This window comes from Scatophagus argus, chromosome 7, assembly GCF_020382885.2.
Source record: "Scatophagus argus isolate fScaArg1 chromosome 7, fScaArg1.pri, whole genome shotgun sequence".
Classification (NCBI taxonomy): Eukaryota; Metazoa; Chordata; class Actinopteri; family Scatophagidae; genus Scatophagus; species Scatophagus argus.
The window spans coordinates 13,170,163-13,192,306 of NC_058499.1; the positions used below are offsets into that span (position 1 = coordinate 13,170,163).

The 22,144-nt window shown below is 41.7% G+C and overlaps 2 protein-coding genes across 4 annotated transcripts; both read right to left on the minus strand.

Annotated features, from left to right (window-relative positions):
* Positions 1-2,223: 2,223 nt before the first annotated feature.
* On the minus strand, positions 2,224-6,924 carry LOC124061599 (MOB kinase activator 2). Its single transcript, XM_046393599.1, has 5 exons — positions 6,482-6,924; positions 4,792-4,931; positions 4,597-4,693; positions 3,214-3,338; positions 2,224-3,128 (listed from the first exon to the last, which is right to left on the minus strand). Exons 1-5 carry the CDS (start codon positions 6,562-6,564, stop codon positions 2,890-2,892), a joined length of 684 nt encoding a protein of 227 aa, XP_046249555.1. The 5' UTR covers positions 6,565-6,924; the 3' UTR covers positions 2,224-2,889.
* A 1,658-nt stretch (positions 6,925-8,582) lies between these two features.
* Positions 8,583-21,805, minus strand: ppp6r2b (protein phosphatase 6, regulatory subunit 2b). Of its 3 annotated transcripts, none has more exons than XM_046393596.1 (25): positions 21,444-21,805; positions 19,857-20,032; positions 19,583-19,741; positions 19,361-19,459; positions 18,822-19,008; positions 17,894-18,031; positions 17,741-17,806; positions 17,489-17,601; positions 17,282-17,395; positions 16,964-17,084; positions 16,620-16,781; positions 16,295-16,504; positions 16,131-16,195; positions 15,925-16,040; positions 15,725-15,810; positions 15,542-15,619; positions 15,354-15,451; positions 15,216-15,273; positions 14,886-15,007; positions 14,564-14,739; positions 14,113-14,269; positions 13,739-13,818; positions 13,122-13,332; positions 11,946-12,086; positions 8,583-10,841 (listed from the first exon to the last, which is right to left on the minus strand). In XM_046393596.1, exons 3-25 carry the CDS (start codon positions 19,708-19,710, stop codon positions 10,808-10,810), a joined length of 2,760 nt encoding a protein of 919 aa, XP_046249552.1. In that variant the 5' UTR covers positions 19,711-19,741; positions 19,857-20,032; positions 21,444-21,805; the 3' UTR covers positions 8,583-10,807. The 3 variants fall into 3 exon arrangements, with proteins under 3 accessions (XP_046249552.1, XP_046249551.1, XP_046249553.1); XM_046393595.1 differs by having other exon boundaries at positions 19,583-19,738; positions 21,444-21,804; XM_046393597.1 differs by lacking the exon at positions 21,444-21,805 and adding an exon at positions 21,175-21,345 and having other exon boundaries at positions 19,583-19,738.
* Positions 21,806-22,144: the final 339 nt, after the last annotated feature.

Consider the following 22,144-nt stretch of genomic DNA (forward strand, 5'->3'; position numbering starts at 1 on the left):
GAAAAAAGCTGCTTTTGTATTTTCATTTCAACACTGAATCAGAAAAGCACATGAACACAGAGTGAGTTTCTGAGGAGATTGTTAAAAGTTACCTAAAATTTTGTCACTGACACAGACATTATAATAGATTCTTGGGGGCAGCTGTGGCCTAGAGGTTGGAGAAGCTTGTGATCGGAAAGTCGCTGGTTCGATTCCCCCCACTGGATGGGCAGGAAAAATTTGAGTGTGGTGGAGCGATAATGTCCCTCCCCCACATTAGCTGGCTGATGTGCCCTTGAGCAAGGCACTTAACCTCCAATATATGCTCCCCGGGCGCTTGATGCAGCCCACTGCTCCTGTGTGTTTCACTGCATGTTGCATGTGTTTCAGTCAGTAATGGGTTAAATGCAGGGAAATAATTTCCCAGTTTGGGATTAATAAAGTAACTTAAACTTACTAGTCTCCCACTTTATTCTACAGGTATGGACAGTTTAACCCTATTAAAACATTGCCATTTTAATAGATTTTTTTCAATCTTGAGATTAAAATAATACAACACTGGTCAACAATAGAAAAGAATCTCCATGCAATTGTTTTATAATCCGGTTTTTATTCCTTGCAATGCAGTGGTATTTGATGCCTCTTTGTGGTGAAATTTGGGACTGCATGCTCACGATGACGGAGAACCTACCGTGCAATACTGTAATCATTAATCCTCTGATTATATCTTCCCAGTTATCCCCATGTACAGTGCACTGCTCTGCTGACCCTGAAACTGGGGATGAGAGTGACCTCATGAACTCAGTATCAGCTTTCAGTCCTGGATATTCTTCCGACAGCAAAAAGCAGACAAAAGCAGCTTGTCAAATTGCCCACAGTGCTGTATGCACATACAAAGGAGTCTTCTGGGGGCAGCTGCAGTTTTTGTTTTTTCGTTTTATTTTTTTTTTCATTTCCATCAGTAAAACAGCATTGCTCTCAAATTTCCTCCTTTGTAAATGGCCACAATATTCACAAAGGCTTGAGTATCTGTTGTCACTGAAATTACAGTGATTCTGTATTATTCCATCTTTGATGCTTCAGTGATCAGGGCTTTTCAAAGCTTGCCACTGACCAAACTGCACCCATCATGAACATCCCACAATCTCATTTCAGCACACAAATACCGATAAAGTTAATAATGGATTTTGCCACTCCTATTATTACTTTCAATTAAGAGAATAATTGTGTTCTAAATTTCAGAACTACAGTTAGGATAATTAAGTGGAAATGAAGTGTAATGTTGCCAAGGACTCAGTTATTTAGCTATGGTTTATACCTTATAAATCTCTCTTTGATTTGGCTACATTTTGGCAAATTGATACCAGAATTGGCTACTTGCAGTTGTTGTTGTTTACAGTCTCCCTGTTGATGATCAAATGGATTACTTTGATACTGAAGAAAACTTTAAACCCTGATATAAGTTATAAGGAGTGTGTGTGGGGGCGTTCTATTCTTTCTATGTCTATGGAGATTTACTTGTGATGGACAGCAGAAATATTGGTAAAAGTACTGCAAGTGCATCTTTGTGTTTAGATTTGAATGTCATGTTAAATGAGCAGGCCTGCAATATTCGACACAAACTGTGCCAAAGCGGTGCCACCTCAGTAGCCAAATCTGTCCACAGTGCAGTGCATAAGTGGCCTATTTTGAACAGAGGCACATTTTTTATTCCTTTGGCTTCACTCCAGGATACTAAGTTTGAAATAAAGGAAAGAAAGGTTAACAGTAAATTCTGATTTTCCAGCTTTAAGGGTCCTGGCAGGTGTTCATACGTGTAGCAGATGAATAGTGTGACTTGTAACCCACAGACCTCTTGAATACATTTACACCTTTGAACCTGTCTGTGTGTAATCACTAGAGTCCAGTATTCTATCTGTGGTAAACACTGTCACATGAAACCTGAATCTCAGCACTTTGCCCTCGCTGTGCTTTTTTTTTTTTTTACTTCACATCCAATATGCCGCAGCCAATAAAACAAACATTTACAGTCTGCAGTATACTGTAGGTGACGGTGGAGGTTAATATGAGATACATGCTGTGTTCCTGTGCTGGCAGCAGGTGGTGCTGCTCTCAAATAAAGACAACAAAGGCAAGACAGCATTTACCTGTCTTGGTTGGTGGTTCAAGACCACCACATCAGCATCAAGTCACAGTAGACTATTCAACAGTGCCTTAGTGAAGAGAAGAGAGACATGAACTCAATTGAAATTGCACCTTAAATGGTTTTATTTGATTGTTTCTACATAACTGAGCAAAAAAATGAAATCTTATATTTGTCAAATCTACCAGGTACATAAAACTGCGCTAAATGTTCGTAACAGAATACAGAATCATTCATAAGGATGCAGAGATAAGCTGTGTAGTTCGGTGCAGATGCACTCATGTCATTTGCATCAACATGCCACCCATGATGGCACATTTTGTTTATAACAACGGTGAACCGCCTGGGTCAGTTAGGTTTTATGACTGCCTTAAGTCTACAAGGAAGATATAATTTATCTTGAAGATTTTGACCTTATCAAAATATAATAATATAAGCACCATTGTTTAAAAATACACTAACATGCAATATTAAGTATCACAATAACAAAAGTCAACCATATACAGTAGGAACCAAATACTCGATCTTGTCTGATTTGCTGCTTTTTAAAGCACAACAGACTCATTCATTCTCCTGCATACTGTTCATAAACAGTATTTTATATTTTACAACTTCCAGAAAAAAACCATAACGTTCAGTAAGTGAAGGTTTGGCCCAAAGTGGTGACATACACAATTAAAGCTTTATACTCAGATATAGCAATTAAATAAGTGTGACGAAAATGTGAGTGCACAACATGTGTGTGTGTGTGTGTCTGCTCTACAGGCTCAGCCTTGCTGTCCCAGAGCTGCGATGAGGTCCTGCAGTGGCTCAGTGTCCTCTGGCTCCAACAGGCCGTGCTGCCTGCAGAACAGCGTGAGGTGTGTGAAGAGGGTATTGAGGTGTGGCTGCAGGCCCAAGGCGAGCGTCTCTCTATAGTGAGACCAATAAATGTGAGCCAGAGTCCTGAAAAACAGCAAAAACACCTTCTGGACGAGAAAGACGAAGCCTGTTGGAAACACTGAACCTGGGAAGAAGGGAAGAGATAATGGCTTAACACTGAAACTGGAATGTGATGCCGAACAATGCGACATAAATAAAATGCCCTTTACCTGCTTTTGTGGGGAACACATCTTCATCAGTCAGTAGCTCCTGAATGTATGACATGGCATAGTCAAAGTAAAGCGGGGCAGAGCACTTCAGCTTCCTGCCGTGGTCATCAGTCCAAACATAAACCCTGAAAACAACAACACACATGATCCTTCAGACACAACGTGCTGGGAGTTCAGCCTTTTAAGGAAAAGTGAAGAGAAACTGTATTTTATGTTTTTCAAGGAGTAAATAATATCATCACTCGAGGGTCAACCGCTAGCAACAGAGCAAACTCTATCTATTGTTAAATACAGTCAGAGGCAGAGGATTTTTTTGTCCTTAAAAATCAACATTCACTGTAAGAGCCATGTGAGGTAATTTATTTTTATTTTTACATTATTCTTTGTTTGCCAGAGTATTATTTAGTTCATTGTTGTGAAGTGCATATCTTAACCACTAGATGTCGCAGACGGTCGGGTGTGGAGGTGATAGAATTTTTCTAACCACAACCATACGAGTTAGAAGGAGTTGCCACTACTTTCACCATCGTGAGACAAGTTTCATTATTATTCGAACAAACATTGCACAGGTGCTATTTTTAAAACATATTCACTTCTGTTTCATCAGACAGGGAGATAATAATCAGTTTTGTGCACTACGCATATGCAGAGCTGCTGCTAGAAAAGCATCTGTAGCTGTGAGAGAGAGAGGCAGGTGAAAAGAAATTGTTTAAATTCCAAGATCTCAAGCTTAGTGAAACGTCTGCCACCATCTCATTCCCAGATTTATTATTGCACTCCTTTAACATGATTGAGTGTCAAAACAAGTATCAAAGTCCATGAAGCAGAACTAGAGATACCATCTTTTGTATTCCACACATACTTCTTCCTTGTCAGAGTTTGGCGCCAACGTTATCCACAATGCAATCCAGTAGCCCAATTTGAGATTCAGGTATGTTACGCTGGTGGTATCTCACGTAGCCTTGACCCACTAGCCTTAAGCAGTGTAGGGGAGCGTTTTGCAGAGGTCCACTAAGTTCACCTTCAAGTAACGCACCTTTGGATTATTGTCTTTTTAAAACCCTGCCATCATCACACAGTGGTGCCAAAGACTGTAAAAACTGGAGGAGATCTATTTTTAATGATACTGTAAAGTTTCATTTGTGCTGCCCAAAGAAAATTGAAAACTAACATTATGGACACAGTTTGTCCTTCCGGAAATAACCCCCTTTCTTACACAAACCGCTCTGTCAACATGAAAAGAATTTGCTGGGAAACAGAACCTCTGCAAAAAGAAGACGAGATTTATGACATAATATCAGTGAGACAAAGTGAGAAAGTGTCCCTTTCACCCCTCCCCTTGTGATTTAGGTGAACTGACCCTTCAGGTACTCAGGTACTTACGTGTTGCCCGGTCCACAGGCGGTTGGGCAGGTGCTGGGAGTGCAGAACTCAGAAAGTGCGCTGGAGAACAGGTTTATATTCTTGAAAAACGCCACCGCTGAAAGAAATCAATGAGAAGAAAATTACTTATTTACTTGATCTTATTTACTTATTTGGCAGTGTGAATTGGGGGTGGGGGGTCACGGCTCCACTCGCTGTTGCTGGCCAGCCACTCTGCCTTGTCGACGCCAGGCGGCAGCGCTGTGAGGGCAAACACGTCCGTGTGCGTGACGCGCTGGCACACATACTGCTGCTGCAGATATGGACGCTCCTCCAGATTATTGTTATTAATTCCCCTTTCGAAAACAAAAACAACAGTGCTAGAGTTAATGAAGCAGAGGCAGCATGAAAAAGTCACAGAGAGAAAGAGAGAGAGACAGAAAAATATGGCCGCGTAAAACAATCGATAGGTCAGTGGCTTAATTACTCCCGCTGCGGTCAGTAGATAACACGTTTTACGCACTCTCTCTCTCTCTCATCTGTCTTGTCCTGTGTGGCTGGCACACACGCAAACTGTGCTGAAACCGCGGACCTGAAAGTCCGATAAACGCAGCAGTTTAATGTAATGAAGGCAGCCAATGCAGAGTGGGGGTAATTACTGCTAATGAAGCTCACTGCTGCAGCGGTCAGCGCCACAAAGCGAATGACTGAGAAGGATTAACGACGTGAGAGGTTCATGTACAGGCTCGTGTGCTGACACTACTGATAAGCCACAGGTAGTGCGGTAACACGGGAGGTGATAACTGCAGAGTGTGTGCACGAAATGAATGATGTTTGTGAGTGTTGGCGTGTACTGGAAGGTCTGGCATTATTTGACTTCATGCAAACAAGCGAGGCCACGAAAGGCCCATGTGGACTAGTGTGATGATGATGATGATGATGATGAGGAAGAGGAGGAGGAGGAGGAGTGCTATAGCCTACTCTTGTTTCTTTGATTGGGCCGAATAGTTCAGATCAAGCAGCTGTTTTTGAATGTCAGCACACACACAGCAGCTGAGAGTTTGCTGAGTGTGACCTTGCCCACTGCGATAAAGGAAACACACTCCTCTCTGTGGATTTTCACCCCCCCTCGTGTAAATGTGTGTGTGTGTGTGTGAGAGAGAGTAAGGGATGGGCGGGGAGAATTAGTTTAATGGTCTAAACAGCAGGCCTTTGTCCAAAGTAAAGGTCAGGAGAAGTTAAGAGGTAGAAATAGTAACGAATGTAAACACGAGCAGTAGAGCAGATCCCTACAATGACAAACTTCTCTAATGTCCACAGGAACTCCTTTTGTTAATATCCTGTTCACTTCGAGCTCCATGGCATTAACTCAATGACAGCCTCTTGGCTACCAGTTGTCAGCACACACACACAACCCTGAGCTACGTGTGATGTGGTGTTTGTGTGCAAACACGCTCCTGTGTGACCAAGCCCGCTCTCGGCCATATGTTTACCTTTACCTCCAGTCCGTGCGGGTGAAGCACACAGCCAGCTGGCTCGACAAAAGATTCATCCCGAAGCAAAACACTTGAATGCGAGCATGTACGCGTAGGACGATCTTTACCGGTCTTGGTTCAACAACTACTTCTTAAACATGTGTTCCCGCTGTTGGAGGAATTCACCTTTACTGATGCCATCACACAAATATGTAACACACACACACACGCACGCACACACGTACACACACACACTTATCTGAAGAACATTCCTCACTAAACCATGTGCAGACAGCTTTCTCAGTTTCTTTTAAACCATCTTCCAAGAAAACGAACAGCAAATAATAATAATAATAAAAAAAAAACAACATTGAACTTATACTCAGAGTTCTTATCTGCGCACAAGGCGTATGAAGAGAAACGCAACTTACGGTTTGTCACTGCCGAGGTCAGAGGGCTGAAGAGTCTTGTTGTCTGCCTTCGTAGCCGAGGGGTAACTATGGCAGCCCCCCATGGCGTCAAGCTAAGAGCAGAGAGCTGTCGGATCGTGCCAGCCCCACTTTTCCATCCCAAACGTACTAATGCGCACTCTTCCACACACCGCAGGCAGCGTACGGCAGCCGCTGCTCCGACGCAATCATCCCTCGGCTCGCTGAACAATCCATACAGCTGACAAACACATGAGGTCAAAGTTTTCCGACAAAACAAACAAATAAATAAGTGAGTAAAAAGTAGCCTGGGAGATGGGATATCGTCTCCCGTAAAGAAAAGTGAAGCCGTCCAGCTGCCTGCTTGTGCCTTTCCTCGCAGTGACCCAGTGTCAGTGTGTATATGTCTCCTTTGTCTGGAGTCCCACACCCCGCAGGCTCCTCCTCTTTCAGCTCCGAGCGGACGGGCAGGTTTCTCAACAACCCATCAAAGTACAAAAACAAAAAAAATCCCACAACTCCGCCTTAGTCCCCTTCTTCCCACCCACCACACACACACACACACAAGCATGCACACGCTGTCCTCTCACAACATGGATGTCCTCTATGCGGACAGCAGGCAGGTGCGGGTGACAAAGTAAGGTTGCGTGTTCCTCTGAAGGTGGAAGGTAGGAAGACACGGAGAAAGAGAAGGCGGAGAGGCTTTAGGAGCAGCAGGTGTGTTTACTATCTGTGCTCCACTCATAAACTATAAAGGAATGTGATGACATACATGACGCGTCTGAGTCGAGGAATGAAAACACGCACACACACACACACACACACACACACACACGCCCACAGCAGTGAAAGGACAGTGGAGTCCAAGGCTGTGTGAATAAGAGAAGTGAGTGAAGAGGCTCATGGACTGATATCAGCTCAGCCTGCAGTGCGGGTTTGTGTTTGCTCTTCTGATCTGACATACATATAGACACACAGCAAGGACCAGGAAGAAATCCAATCCACGAGCTCACCTGCCCCTAAGGTAAACATGTTTCCAAAGACCAAGTCCTGCTTTCCCTCTCTGACTCTCTGTTTGTACTGTGTGTGTGTGACACAGCAGGCTGCAAACGGGAGATAAAACACAGGCTCGTGATTTCTTCTTGGTCAGACATATTTATTAGGTTCATATCTGAATGTACAAGCTAAATTGACAACAGGTAACAGACACATTATTATCTAAATGAAAAAACAAAAACACCAGCATCAGTCCATTCTACAAAAAAATACAAAAAAAAAGGAAAAAAAAGGCATTTTACAACACAGCTGTCTTTCACACCACTTCCTCCACACGCACACACACAAATGTAACGAGCTGTAACGCCAGTAAGATTTTACACTTTTAAAATGGCCTCAGTTTAAGTAACGATTTAACACCCACTGTCTCTCAATTAAAAGTTTTGGGGGTACGCTGTACAATACAGCACAAACCCAATGAGGTGAATGAGGCTAATGTGCAATCTTAATGGCACTTAAAGATGACAGTATTGTACCTCATACCATTATGCATATCATCACATCATACCCGTAGCTACACAACACACGCGCTCTCAGTGTGAAGGACGTACACACCAAAACACAAAGGTAAGGGTTAGATACAGTGCTCATGTGTGGCTAAAGGTAGGATGACATATTCTGATCCTGCCCACACCCTGATGAAAAATATAAATAAAAACAGCCCTGTTTTTGTCCTCTAACTCCAACTTAAACCAAAGCTCACTCTCTGTGCAGTTCCCACTTCAAACAGCACTGAATGGATAAAAGCAAAATGGCAGCGAACTAAGATGAATCTTCAAAGTATCTGACATGTGGCTTCTACTACTGCTGTTGATAACTCCACCAAGCGACTCAAAGAAAAAACATGAGGGATCAAACTAAGGCTGTTCTGGATAAATCTAGACCTATGAAACCCAGCTGTACACTGGTGGGAAGACACACTTTGGCAGAGAACATTGCAGAAAAAAAAAGTATTAAATATCTACATGATTCACTCATTCAAGTCAAACATTCCCACCTCTCTGAGTGGGAAATAACGTGGTGACACTTTGCCACCACCGAATACAAACCAAAAGTGCTTTTGGAAAAAAGTGCTTTCAAAATAAATACAACAATCTAAGCGTATCGTTCCATAGGCATACAGTATACGCAATTAAAGTCGACTCCTGCCCTGAGAGAGAGAGACGAGCAGAAAGATTAAGTGAAGCATGACTGTCTAGCACACGCAAAATTAAAAGATAGTTCTGGTTACAACTTGGGTCTTCCATAATGATTTCTAACAGTTATGATTATCTAAACAACTTTAGCACTTAATCTGATGAATGTGTGGTCCGTAAGCCATCAGGAAAAACAAACAGCAAACAGCACAATTTTTTTCCAAATCCTAAAGCGATCCATCAAATTGGTTGTTTTGTGTCCCCAATAATCCAAAACCTAAAGATATTCACTTTATTCTGAGGTAAGACAAACAAAAGCTGCAAATCCTCAATGTCAAGAAAGGTAAAGAGATTAGGTAAAGTTTAGCATTTCTGCCTGAAAACTGATTTGCACAAGTAATTGGTGATCAAAATAGTTTGTTTGGCTCGAGCTGATATTAATAACTCATTATAGGGAAAGTACGCACGCACTAATTATGTGATAAAAGACAGAGGTTGTGGTATATTGGTCCACACAAAAGGCAGTTATGTTATCATTCTAACTCACACTTTTGTTTTACCTTCCCTATAAGAGTGGTTAACCCAGTATTTTATTGAAAACTGGTGAATGAAATTTAAGACCCAAATTCTAATAAGCCGGAATTATCCTTTAAATAGAAAATACAGAGGACATACTTCAGACTGCTGCCGCACATTCACACACATGCACTCTTCCAAAACCTCTATGTGGGAAGCATGTAGCAGAGGAACAGGAACTGATGCTGGGCTATTAACTGAAACACAGACGTCATTATTGCCTCATTTCAACAGTACAGCACACACATACAATACACACACATTGCAACCTGCAAAACAACCTCCTTTCCATAACACTGGATTTATTCCAAAAATAGATATGATGTTTATATATTCTGTTTACATTTATATTACGTTTACTTATGTTACCAAGAATAGCCACAACCTAATACAGGTTCAAATTTCACAATATTACATTTAAACAGCTCTGAGGGTGATATGAATTGGTATGTGCACATCACTGTGTCTTGAGGGTTGTTGTTTTTTTTTTCTTTTTGTTTTTTTTTTTTGCAGCAGATTTGGTTGTGTAAGCATGTGTGTATCCCAGTGTGCGTGTGTGTGTGTGTGTGTGTTACACAGGTGTGCTTTCTTTGTATGTGCATACCTCTCCTTTGACCTGAGAATGCACTCTGTACTTCAGACAGAGCTCAAACACACACGCACGCACACACACACGTCTACACACACGGATACAACAGCAGACACACACGCACCTCTCTAAACTACATGAATCTGTCAGAGGTTTGAGGAGGAAGTGGCACGCGGTTCCCAAAACTGATGCTCCAAATGAACAATTTATGTTCCCCGTGACTGAAGCAAAGGAATCCTACTTTGAGAAATGATTCAGGTGGCACGTGTGAAAAAAGCCAAATTATTATCACTCACACATAAGCACTGAAACTATCTGCCTGGCAATGGACACTGAAATGCTGAAGAGAAATTGCAGCTAACTTTGACAGAATCTTGGCTCTTGTTATCTGATGTTTGGATACAGTTCTCTTTACTAAAGTGGAAACAGTCAAATGCTCTGATAGAAAAATTATCTGGGCTATGATTTAATGCCCAGAGAGCAGACAGGCTCAAACAATCTGAAATTCTGATGCTGAATTAAATAAAAGGGCAATTTTAGAGTTATGCATTTGTTTTTCTTAGGGTGCCAAAGCTGGGATGTTCAAGGTAACCTCTGCTCATCACAACAGGTAAGAGTGGTTTCACTTTCCCAAGTTCAGTGGGGAAATTCTCACATTTTGAAAAAGTTTGCACAAAACACAATTTGGTTTTGGGGGTCTGGCACGACAAAAAAGTTCTTTAAAACACACATTCCTCTTGGAAGCAGTTCAGTTGTAAATAGGTCATGAAGGTGGAGAAGAGACTTGTGTAGACTTGTGTCACCCAGCATACATACTGTTAAGGACTATTTGACCTCGATGCTGAGGAGCTCCCATCCTCCGGACACGAAAAAAGGGGCATTGGAGGGCTGCTAACAGGATGCAAGGGTGGCATGGCTGTGTGTTTAGAGGACAGGTATGAACGTGTGTGTGTGTGTTTGTGTGATGAATCGTTAAGCCGGTCCGTTAGCGGAGGGCTGCGTCTCTCTGTAAAAGTAAAAAAACAACTTTACAAAACACATCTTTACAATTTCATCAAATTAAATGAATTATAAGAAATGTAGGATTACCATTATTGTGTAGTCTAACCAATTAATAAATTAACTGTAATAAAATTATGACTCTGACAACACCCAAACACAACAAATACATTTTATGCTTTTTTTTAATATGGCTGAAGTTACAAAAGGACCCGATAATCCTTTACCTCCCTCAGTCCTTGGTTGGTGGCAGTAGCCTCAAGGGTTGTGATCTAACAATATTTCTCTCCAAGTGAGTAAACTCCACTAATATACAAGGTAAAAATATGATTTGGGGTTTGCTTCACCTGATCCTTCAAATTTTAGGACTGGGATGTGATAATACCACTAAAAGGGAATCAAGTTCAATCACAGTCACACTAGTTTTATTACGTTTTCATTATTTTTTCAACTTGCTTGTTAAGCCCTGACTGTGTGTACACAACCACTAGGGTTGTGTGCACACGTGGTTTTCAGGTGTACAGATGTATTTCAGTGTGAGAGCTCAAAAACAAGTCTATAGTAGTCTCGTCGGGGATTCATAACAACAAAAACATTTCTGAAAACATTTTAGGTAGAAAATATATGCAGTGCAGTAACAGTCTTGGTTCATATTAGATCTGCTAACACTCCTATCTTGATCCGAGAGGGAAAAAGAAAGAGGGGTGGCTCTCTTTCTCAATCCGACTTCTATACTCTTTGTGTCCATGAAGGTGGGCATACAAAAATGTACAAAAGTACAATCTGCAGCGCAAGCAGCAGCCTTAAAAGTCCGTCAGATTGACAGCAAATGGGTGAGGGCAGAATGGAGAGAAACTTCACACTGTTCTTATGCATATATTACCCAGGCTGTAATAATTAAAAGCTGGAACAAAACTGGCAAAGTTTCCTCTTAATGCAACCAACTTGAATATTATGGAAAGCTCAGGTCAGAAATGTGAGAAGTCTCGTAATGGAGCTCGTTCTTGGTAAGGGCTTTACCAGGGATTTGAAACATTTACTGGGTTTGGTGATCACACCACTAATTTATTCAGCTGTGTACAAACACACACACACACACACACAGACTTACTGTGTGACAGCAGATGACTGGGTAGGTGGACTGGCGGTAGTTGGGTTGGAGCCGTCTCCGTGTTTCTTTCTCTTCTCCCTTTCTTTCTCATTGCCTTTGTCTTTGATGGGAAGTCCCTCTGCTGGCACCTTATCTGCCTCACTGAAAGAAACAAACGCAGCTTTAACAAACAAGGCGGATAGCTGGTGATTGTCACCCAGACTCATATCATAAAGAAGAAACTTCAGATGCTAGTTTTCTGCTATTGGCTCTGCTTTCAGCCGTACTGGGCATTACCCATTATGCTGTGCCTCACCACAGTCACAGTGACTTAGGCAGACAGTTACCAAGATTCGTGGAAGTATGATCTCTTTAACTGTAACATGCTCATAGGCGCACTGTTTCGTTAGTAACTTGCTGATGTATTGATTTGTTAGAATGTTGGATTGGAGACTTCTGTCCATAGCATGCTACCTGACATACTGTTAGTAGTGTGGGTTCTCTGAAAGAAAACAAATCATATCAATTTGGGTCTCATCAATGTTATGACAGAACTGTATGTATCATATAACCATGGTGAGTAAAGTCATACACTGCTCTCATCGTTGGTGTAATTGCATAAGATCACAGAGCACCATTTGATGAAAATTCTAAAATGCTCAGTGGACCGTTTCATGCCGAGTTTTTTGTTGAGATCAGTGAGGTCTGGGAATTAGGGGGTCAAGTTGACAACATGGGATGAAGTCCTGTAGGTTCTCTACAGCTCTACAAGTGCAAGGTAATGTATTTAGGTTTGTCCTGAATTATGGCACAAGGAATTGTTACACATCCTGTTAAATGTGACAAGCAAACAAACAAACCAAAAAAAAAATCTGTTTTTATGATGGCCCTTTAAAATTTTTTACACAACTTCAGGAAAACATTCCACACTCCAGAGGAAAGGACCTCAAGCACAACATACCGTCTGACCGCTGGTCTGAATACTCTGGAGTCAGAGGAGATGAGAGAGGAGGGAAGAGATAGGAGGGCAATATCAGAGGAAAAACAGAGAAGGTGGGAGTAAAATTGTGCTGGAAAAAGGGAAAGGGAAAGAAAGGGTCCATAAAAGCACTTCAAAGTATGACAGGTACAGGGGGGAACACACTGCACCAATCAAGACAGAGGAGCTGTACACCATTTGCATGCGAGCATGTGTACCTGCTGAAGACCGCCCTCTCATTTTTGGCATCCATGGTGAGGCGAATGGTCTCCTTGCCCGCCCCCGTGGTCACAGTCTCCGTGGTGACCGTCTCACTCGTCACAGACTCCGTCTTGGCTTCTTCCTCATCGCTGTCTGAGCTGCTGGAGGAAGAGCTGTCCGATGCCACCAGAGGAGCTTTTCTCGCCACACACACGCTCCACACACACGCTGCCGACAGTGATGGAGAAGAAATCATCTGACTTTAACACAAACTCATTATGGAGCAAGAGATGGAAAGGCAATTGTTCAGGGATGCCAAATGCATATAAGTTTGGACTATTGCTTTCACACTGGGCTAATCTGTATTAGTAATTGTCATTTTGAATTAATTAAAAAGTTTAAGAAGAATAGATATGTCACTCTGAGGTTTTTAAAACCTGTGCTCTGTGTAATTTAATAGTACATTGAACTGAGGTCCATGGAGCTGAGGAAACAATGTACACAAATGGTAGAGACTAGGGGCTTTGAAATGTCATGTTTTAATTGTCACAATTTTTATCATTTTGTCATTTTTTTGAACACAGTATTAATGAACTTTATAAATCACTCAAATATCCATGTTATAGCAACTTACGGTTTTGGTTTGGTTTGGTGCTGTCTGATCCACTGAGCTCTGAGTCCACAGGAGAGCTGCACCTGGGGCCTGTTTCAGAGCTGGAGACACAAGTCACATAGATACAAAGCCTGCAGAAAACACAGTGAACTACAGGCACACAGCCATTTCAATTTAAGGGTGAATTTTTCCACATTAAGGTGCGTGTGTCCACGGTTAGCTGTGCTAATTATGTTCTTTTGAATTCTTTAAAAAAACGTACAAGCAAACAAACAAATGATCCAAATATTAATAAATAAATAAATAAATAGATTTTTTTTTTAAAATACACACACATATATATCCAAACAATTTCTCAAATAAGCTCCTCATATTTAGACCACACCCAGACTCACCAGCAGAAAGGCTGGAAGTCAGTGAACTTGGCCCATCCTTTCTCCTCTGTCTCTGTGGCAGTTGGTTGTGAGTCTGAAGTATCCCAGGCTGAAAAGCCCACACCTGCTGCAGGAGCCTTTGAGTTCACCTCTCCAAAATCTGCTATCCAGCCAGTGCCTGAGGGTGAAAAGCACCACACATACGCTACATGAGACACTTGCTGCGGAACATGGTAATGTCACACTGAAGATGACTATTGACAACCAAAATCTCAGTTTATCCTTGAGTCTAAGTGAACCTTTGTGCCAAATTTAAAGAAAGTCCCTCAAGGTATCAATGAGATATCGCACTCACAAGAATGACAACAAATATTGAAGCACCAACATATGGACAACCTGAAAATATACTGCCTCCAGCCACAGCTATTGCTGGAGAGAAGCATATTATATAATATGACATGATATTCCTCACTTTTAGCTGCTTCGGTCTGGCTCAGGCTTGAGAAAGGATCAAGGTCATCTTTAGGATCCTCTCCCTCCTCAGAGTCTGAATCTGATGCTCTGTCAGAGGCCTCCGTGCCAGAAGCTGACGTCCTGTCACAAGCTTTACTGGTTGCTTGGCTCTGAGATGATTGTGACCCACCAAACCTTGAAGCAAACAAACCATTTTAGTGTGTCTGACTGAGCATGAACTATTCATTCATATACATAACACAACATCAAGCAACATGCTTGAATAAATAGCTCCAAAACATGATGTTCAGAGCATCTGTATTTACTGCTGTGTGTCTGACCTGTTACGGGATTTGGTTTGTGTTGCAAAGCTGATCTCTTTCTCCTCCCAAATGTCCTCTTCATCATCATCAAAGGACTGAATCCTCTCCTTGGAACAGGCCTCAAACACAGCTGTATTAGCCTGCGGACAGACAGACAAATCAAGTACAAATGGGTGAGCAATATGGTGGTATGTGATGGTTGTGTGTTTATCAGCTTGCTTTAATATTTTTGTTTTCTTTGGCTCCTAGTGGCCAAGAAATCCATTATTGCATCTTTAAGAATTACAAACCATCTACAGAATCACAAAATTCAACAAGTTCACAGAACAAATGTGTGAATAAACTCACACTGTCCTGGCCTGCATCAATGCTGATATTGATCTCTGCAATTCGGTCAAACGTTGCCCTGCAACAGCAGAAATCATTCAGCTGACACATATTAACAACAGCTCGCTGTCATACATTTAGGATTGTCGGTTAATTTACCCAATGCTGTCATTATGATCAGTAAACTCCTCATCATTAAAGCCAAACTGATCCACAAAGTTAGCAGTCATCTGCTGGATCTGGTAGTCTGAAAAGGCCTAAAACACACATGACAACTGGACTTAGATTATTATGTCTGGTAAAAGAAGCCCTCATGAATTTTTGCATGCAAGCTTGGGTCTGTGTACCTGCTGTAGTGTCAGTTCTTTAGGAAATGGGCTTTCCATATCATCCTCTGAGGATGGACGTGGGTTTCCAGTTCCAATCTGGGGGAAAAAAAACACCATAAATGCCACACTTTAAGTTTTAAGGGTGTGTGTAATTACAAACAACGATGACATACTGTAGTTAGGAATATGTGCATTGTTTACCAGGTCTATGGTGTTCTTCCTATTGGTTTCTGACAGGGTCTGGTCAACAAAGTTTTCCCAGCGCCCTCTGTAGTCCTCTGGCAGCTCTACATCCAAAAACACAAAGACACCAGCATTAAAAAAAATATCCAAGGAGAGTATTAGAACCATGTTATTTCACACATGTATGTGAACACACATCTACACACACACATAAACACCTGTGATGAGGCTACTAATCTGTGTGTGAACAGGGCCCTTCTCCAGGTTGTGGACTACTGTGTTGGCAATCCTGGTCAGATGTCCCATGTACCCTCTTCTCATACCACCTTCTGACCTGAACACAGAAGCACCACATGAAGGGAAGCCTATCAGCTACTGCCTGTTAGCAAAAACAAAACAATGACATTAATTCAAAGTTCCTTACTGTATTTTATCATTTTCTTCCCAAGCATCCAGAATCCTCTGGACAAGGTTGCACTGCTGAAACAACTTATGAAAGACAAAAATACAGACAATCCATTGTTTTCAGAGCCAGCATATGAAATGTCACTTAAACATCTTGCTTCAAACACAAGTAGAGACACCTACATGAGTCACCATTAGATTATGTGCAGAGTTTTCATCGGTTTCAGTCAAAGTATTTTCTTGTGAAGGATCCTGATGAGCCTTGAATTTTTCCTGGGCTCCCAAGCCAGGCTGAAGTCTCATTTCATGGGCACAGGGCCGGACAATGGCAGCAACACAAAGTTCCACTTGGAGGTGCAAGAAGTTGTTCCACGTATACTTGAAGAACAAGTCCTGAAAATACACAAAAACAAACAAAAAAACAATATACATTTTCCAGTAGGACATTTAACATATTTAGAATCTGCCACACTATACTGTGAAAACGCAGCATGTCTACTGGTCTCACCAGAAGCAGATCCATTGTATTAAGTCGACAGAGTTCCTGTGCTACAACCGCATGGCTAGCAGAGCTGGTGTACAGCAGAGAGGCCACCAGTCTGGCTACGTGTAGACGTGTGTTCCCTAATGGTTCCTCTAGGACACCCAGTGTAGTCAACATGGGATTCCGCTGAAAAGACATAAATAGAGGGTATAAAGGAACTTAAGAAACAACACAGTTTTGTTAGACAGGTACACCTATGTTTGTTTTTTACACTTAGTATACTGACTTTAATTAGAAGCTGGAAGAATTAGCAGGTTATCTCATTCTACCATTGGAAAGGCTTTACAAATGACATCTTTATTTTGTACCTTCGGTGGCTGCAGAAGTAGCTGGTGGAAGTGTATCAAGTGTGGCTGGATGGCCAACAAAATGCTGCTGTTAACTGTATAACTTCTTTCAAATCCCTGAGCATCCATTACACCATCCACCCTGTCATAAACACAGACCAAACAAGGGAAACCGTCCAGTTAGAACATTTAGTAAGTGGTGACACAAGAGAGAGATGTAGCAAACTGGAGGCAATTTTAGACAGGTCAAATGAAAAATGACACTTGTGATCCCTATGAAGTAGAACTAGACAGTATTATTTATTGCAGTTTAAAACTGATTTAAAGTCTCACACTCACACAGGCCTCCTGATCTCCAGTAATGTGAGAAGAACTTGAATCCCATTGACGATACAGCTCTCAGTACTCTCTCCTGAGAACATATTCTGCAACAACTGCTCCACACACTCCTGCCTTCAAGAACACAATGGAGTATGTCATTCCCTCCACATCTTGTAAAGAGAGTGCGAGCTTTTGTGCGTGTGTGTGTGTGTGTCTTTGACTTACGACTCCAGCACAGTCAGTAAAGGGTCGGGCTGTGAAATTTCTTGGAGCTGATTCGCCTGGTCTCTGCTCAGACGAATGATGTCACACAAAGTCTGAGACGCATTGGACTGTCTCTGTGAGGGGAAAAACCGCACACATGAAGACTCAGTACTATGAACTGTCTGTTTAAGAATCCGTGGTTGCTGGTGACCCTATGTTTTAGCACGGAAACATGTTACTCATTAGTGTAAAAATGCTGGCATGTCCTTCTACCTCTTCATCTCTCTCAGGATGAATGAGCTCTATGAGTCTCTGTGCGAGCTTCTCTTCATTCAGCCACTGTTGAAAAAAACATTACATTATAACTGCGAACAGTATCTTTGTGTAATGTGTAAAAGTATGACTTTGGGTCTATTTGTATCATACAGTAAGCGTCTCGAGCCGAAGGGGTGGTGGCTCCACACAGCTGATGAGTCTTAGGAGCACATCCATCATGGCCGATGTATCGATATGCTTCAGGACCAAGGAAAGGAAACCCTCCTTACATCGCAGGAAACTAAGCACCTGAAGAAAAGACAGCAGAACAGGAACAGGAAAAACCATGACACAAAACTGAAAAAAATGGTGTCCAGACTCAAAGCAATCAAAGTATATGTTCAACAAAACATGTGAGTAACGTGAGTCACCAACAATAATCAATTAATTCATTGCCAGCATGTATATCAGATATAAGATAGGTGTGTTCAGAGTTGCCTCAATGAAAATCTCGTATGGCCACTTGGCAAGATTAAATCTTAGAAGTGTATTAGCTAAACTCCACTATGCACACAACATAACCACATATTACAGATTACATTATATCGCTATTAAAGTCCTATCCACATACAAGCAGACCTTTTTACACACAAAAATGTGTATTAGAGCGAGCTGTGTGGAAGATTCCCAACAATTCCGGGTAAAGTCATTAAGTTCATGAAGTCCAGAGATCAGTCCTGACTGCAACACAAACAACAATTTCATGTCACAGCTTTTGGGACAGTTTCCAAGATATGTTGCTCTGGACCAACAAGCTGGTTGGCAAACGAACAGGCATACTGACCTTGACATCCTCAGGCCCTGCCAGTAACAGTGTGAGCCTGAACTATGTGCTTTGTGTGTTGGAACATCCACAAACATTACCTTTACAACCATTTTGGTTGACAGCAATGTGAGTGTGAGCAATTTCTTTTCAGTTTTTTTGTTCTATTAATCTTGCTGCAAGCACCCCTCAGACTTTGAGAATTAAATCATGACAACACAAAAACATGGCTGTCATCTTTGCCCTTTGATTTAGCAGTCTTAGTTTGTGTGTTACCTGTTCAGTCTTCCGTGTGATGAGGTTCCCAATTGTCTTGCTAAAGAAAGATGCCAGGAGGGGGTTAAGTGGGGATGGTTGCTCCAGGAAGGCATACAGAGTTTCCAGCAGAGGCTCCTCATTACCCAGCTTATCATTGATCACTCCCACATCGCACGTCAGCAGCTCACATGCTATATTTGGATACCTGTAATAGTTGAAGAGAACACACCTGGCAGTAAAACAAGTTAGAAAAAAATCAATTCTTATTTTCTACCTGAAAACACTTGCTGAAGTAAACTGAAAAACAATATTTTCTGGGAACAGGATGGTATTGTTATTCACAGGTTGATTATCCAATAGACAATGAAGTAGTTCTACATTTTGAATGCATTATCAGTGGTTTGGAGCAAGAAGTATTTTTAACAAATCTGAGCCCTCTAAAGCTCTCATCTTTACATCAAAATGGCAGGTTATAGAGATGATAATGTGCAGCACCAGCAAAAAAAGAAAAAAATCCCTGCATACTGTACATCAGCACATTCAACACAACCACCTACTTGAAGCGCTTGGTCTCTTCTACACCAGCAGGGGGCTCTGTAGTAATCATACGGACCAGCTCCAGCATGCACTGGTCCTGGCACAAGAACAGGAGAAGTCTACAAATCCATAATGATGAGAACAGAAGCACCAGTTAGCAACAACAGAAAATACTGGAACCTGAAAAGTAATAATGTAAATGTAATGTGCTGCTGATATGCTAAAGCTAACAATAAAAAGACCTCCTGTTCTGTGCCTTGCACTCCTGCAGCACATCTTCCTCATCCATGAGCTCAGTAAGAGTGACATCCTCTTTGTCCAGTAAAGCCTCCAGGTGAGAAGACGTGTGCAAGTCAAACTTCCAAAACATAGCTGATGTCACAGGCACATACACTTAGCTGCTGACCAAAAGAAGACGTGACAAGCATATATGTACGAGTTAATGAGACCATTCTTAGATGTGTGCTGAACAATTTATTTTATGATGCAATATATTATTTATATGTACGCTCTTACATTTGTACAAGGACTGGTATCCTCAGTCAGATCTTGCTAAACAGCCATTTGCACTACTGAGGTTGCTTGGTCTTGACATAAATCAGCACCAGCAAATTCCCACAATGAGGACAAAAACACATGACTTCACTCATTCTAACACCACGCATACAGACCCAGGAGAGACTGGCTTCAACCTGGAAATGAGGAAATAAGAGATAATAAATTTTAGAGAATCATTTCAAGGAAGATTTGCTGCACCTTCGTCAGAGCCATAAGAGTTAAAGTCAATGCAAGCGCAGAGGCTAGGCTTAAACTCTTCACTGGAAAGAGCAGGAAGCAATGCATCAGTAATTGAGTTAGTGCTGCACATTTGTGTACTGACATTAACCAGCTTGCTTTGAGAATGGCCTCACACATACAGTTAGATCATGAAATAATGACTAGACCAAGAACAACGCTGAACAAAATAAATCCCCTCCAGAAAGACACTTAGGTTCAATGTGTGGTATGAAGAAATCAAATGTGTTAGTCAGTGAATTTGGGGAGGACTATTGAGTCTTGCATTTGCTGACACTGTGTTACTACAAAGTGCAAACTTGAGAAAACAATTCAACACTATATGAGGCAGGTGCGCTGTCACTAGCCAGTGTCTGTAGAGGAGGGATCTTAATCTTACACCCCCCTGAACCAAATCAGACACAGTAAAGAGGAATCCATTTTAGTAAAACTGACATATAACTCAGTCCTTTATGTTTTGGAATAAACAATTAATTCCCATGATGAACATGCTCCAGCATTTATTTGTCTTAATTGTGGTTAAGGCACCGCATGCACATGGATATGATCTCAAATACCTTAAAGTCAACACTACAACACGTGGGTAATACATCATTTTACAGTGCAAAATAAGGCATTTCTAAGCACCCTTAAAATTGATTGCATAACATTAGCGATCTCTTAGTATGCTACCCTTGTGTAATCACCCCTGTAATAAACATGTTGAGGCTAAACAAACAGGTGCTTCAGATCCCGGACTGTGAACTTCGGGAATTCATCCTTTCCTTTTTGTTAGATACATATTTTAAATTTCAAACAACAGCACAGCCATGGTCAGCTTTAAGACAGGCCTTTCTGGCGTCCTAAGATTGGCTAGTAACGGTTACTGTTAGCTATTAACGCATATTGCTTATAGCAGGGTAACGGCCATATCAGCGTGAATTAAGGTTAATTAGCTTATCAGGACAGTTATCGCAACTTCACGTCAAGTTAGCTTATATCCTGTAACCAACCTCTGTCAGTGCGTTTCCAGCACTTAACGTCGGTGTCTTTTACTTACCCTGCATGAAGACCGTTAACCTGCCCGCTAGCAATGTCTCAATCATGTTGCTAACGTTACCAGACTATTTTAGTAGGGAACCGGTGACAAACGATGTTTGTATTAAATCAAAAGCTAGCAGTGGCCAGTTGTTTATCGCGGCTGTGTGGCTAGGTGGGACGATCACGTCCTGATACGGACCTACCGTTACTGTACTGCGACCACTTGACAGTGAGACAGCTTGCACTGGTTTTACATTAGGTTGCATATTTTTGTAGCCCGAACGTTACCTTTTGTCCATCATTTCATCAGTCGTCATCTGCAAGCTGAACGGCAACTCGGCGACTTTGGCTGTCAGGTTACCCAGAGGCCCATAGCTGGCTATTCATGGCTGCGCTGTTAGCTTGAGGATACTACCCTTTCCCGGTTGCAATGTCATTTACACTGCCGTTCGTCGGTCAGTGGTTGGCCTGCCGTGCGGTTGTGTTGACGCTGTCCAAATTAGACTTGAGGAGGCAGGCAACAAAAAAATCTGTCAGATTTGGAAATCAAAATGGCGGATACCTAAAACGTAATCAAAAGTTCGGCTGTCCATCAACTGTGTAAACACAAGACCAACTCAGTATTTCTTTGCTGTCACCCACCAAAAAATGCAGTTATGTCCTGGGTCGTACACACATCAACTACTGCAGTAAAATGTGCAATTCAGATTGATAACTCTCAAACAAAGCTTGCTTCTATGAAAAAGTAAACTCGCAAGCTTTTTTAAGTCGTATAGAAGATTCAATAACATACAAAACTGATTTAAACCAAATTATTTGATTACAAGAAACTGGATTGGTCCTCGGCTATGGACACCGGAGAGCGCCACAAGAGTTTGGGGACTGTTTTTCTCCTTTTTCAGAGTTTTGACGAAAAGCTCAGGGAACATCTTAATGTTGGCATAAAATTCTTCATAATAAATATTCATTTATTTATTTATGCGACGTGA

Excerpts from the sequence above, each read along its gene's own strand:
- LOC124061599 (XM_046393599.1), bottom strand. The coding sequence starts at position 6,564 with ATGGGGGGCTGCCATAGTTACCCCTCGGCTACGAAGGCAGACAACAAG. Across the intron at positions 4,932-6,481 it reads GACCTCGGCAGTGACAAACC|GGGAATTAATAACAATAATC; the intron begins GTAAGTTGCGTT and ends TGTTTTCGAAAG. Across the intron at positions 3,129-3,213 it reads TGTGTTCCCCACAAAAGCAG|GTTCAGTGTTTCCAACAGGC; the intron begins GTAAAGGGCATT and ends CCTTCTTCCCAG.
- ppp6r2b (XM_046393596.1), bottom strand. The coding sequence starts at position 19,710 with ATGTTTTGGAAGTTTGACTTGCACACGTCTTCTCACCTGGAGGCTTTA. Across the intron at positions 15,452-15,541 it reads AAGAACTGACACTACAGCAG|GCCTTTTCAGACTACCAGAT; the intron begins GTACACAGACCC and ends TGTGTGTTTTAG. Across the intron at positions 15,274-15,353 it reads GATCATAATGACAGCATTGG|GGCAACGTTTGACCGAATTG; the intron begins GTAAATTAACCG and ends CTGCTGTTGCAG.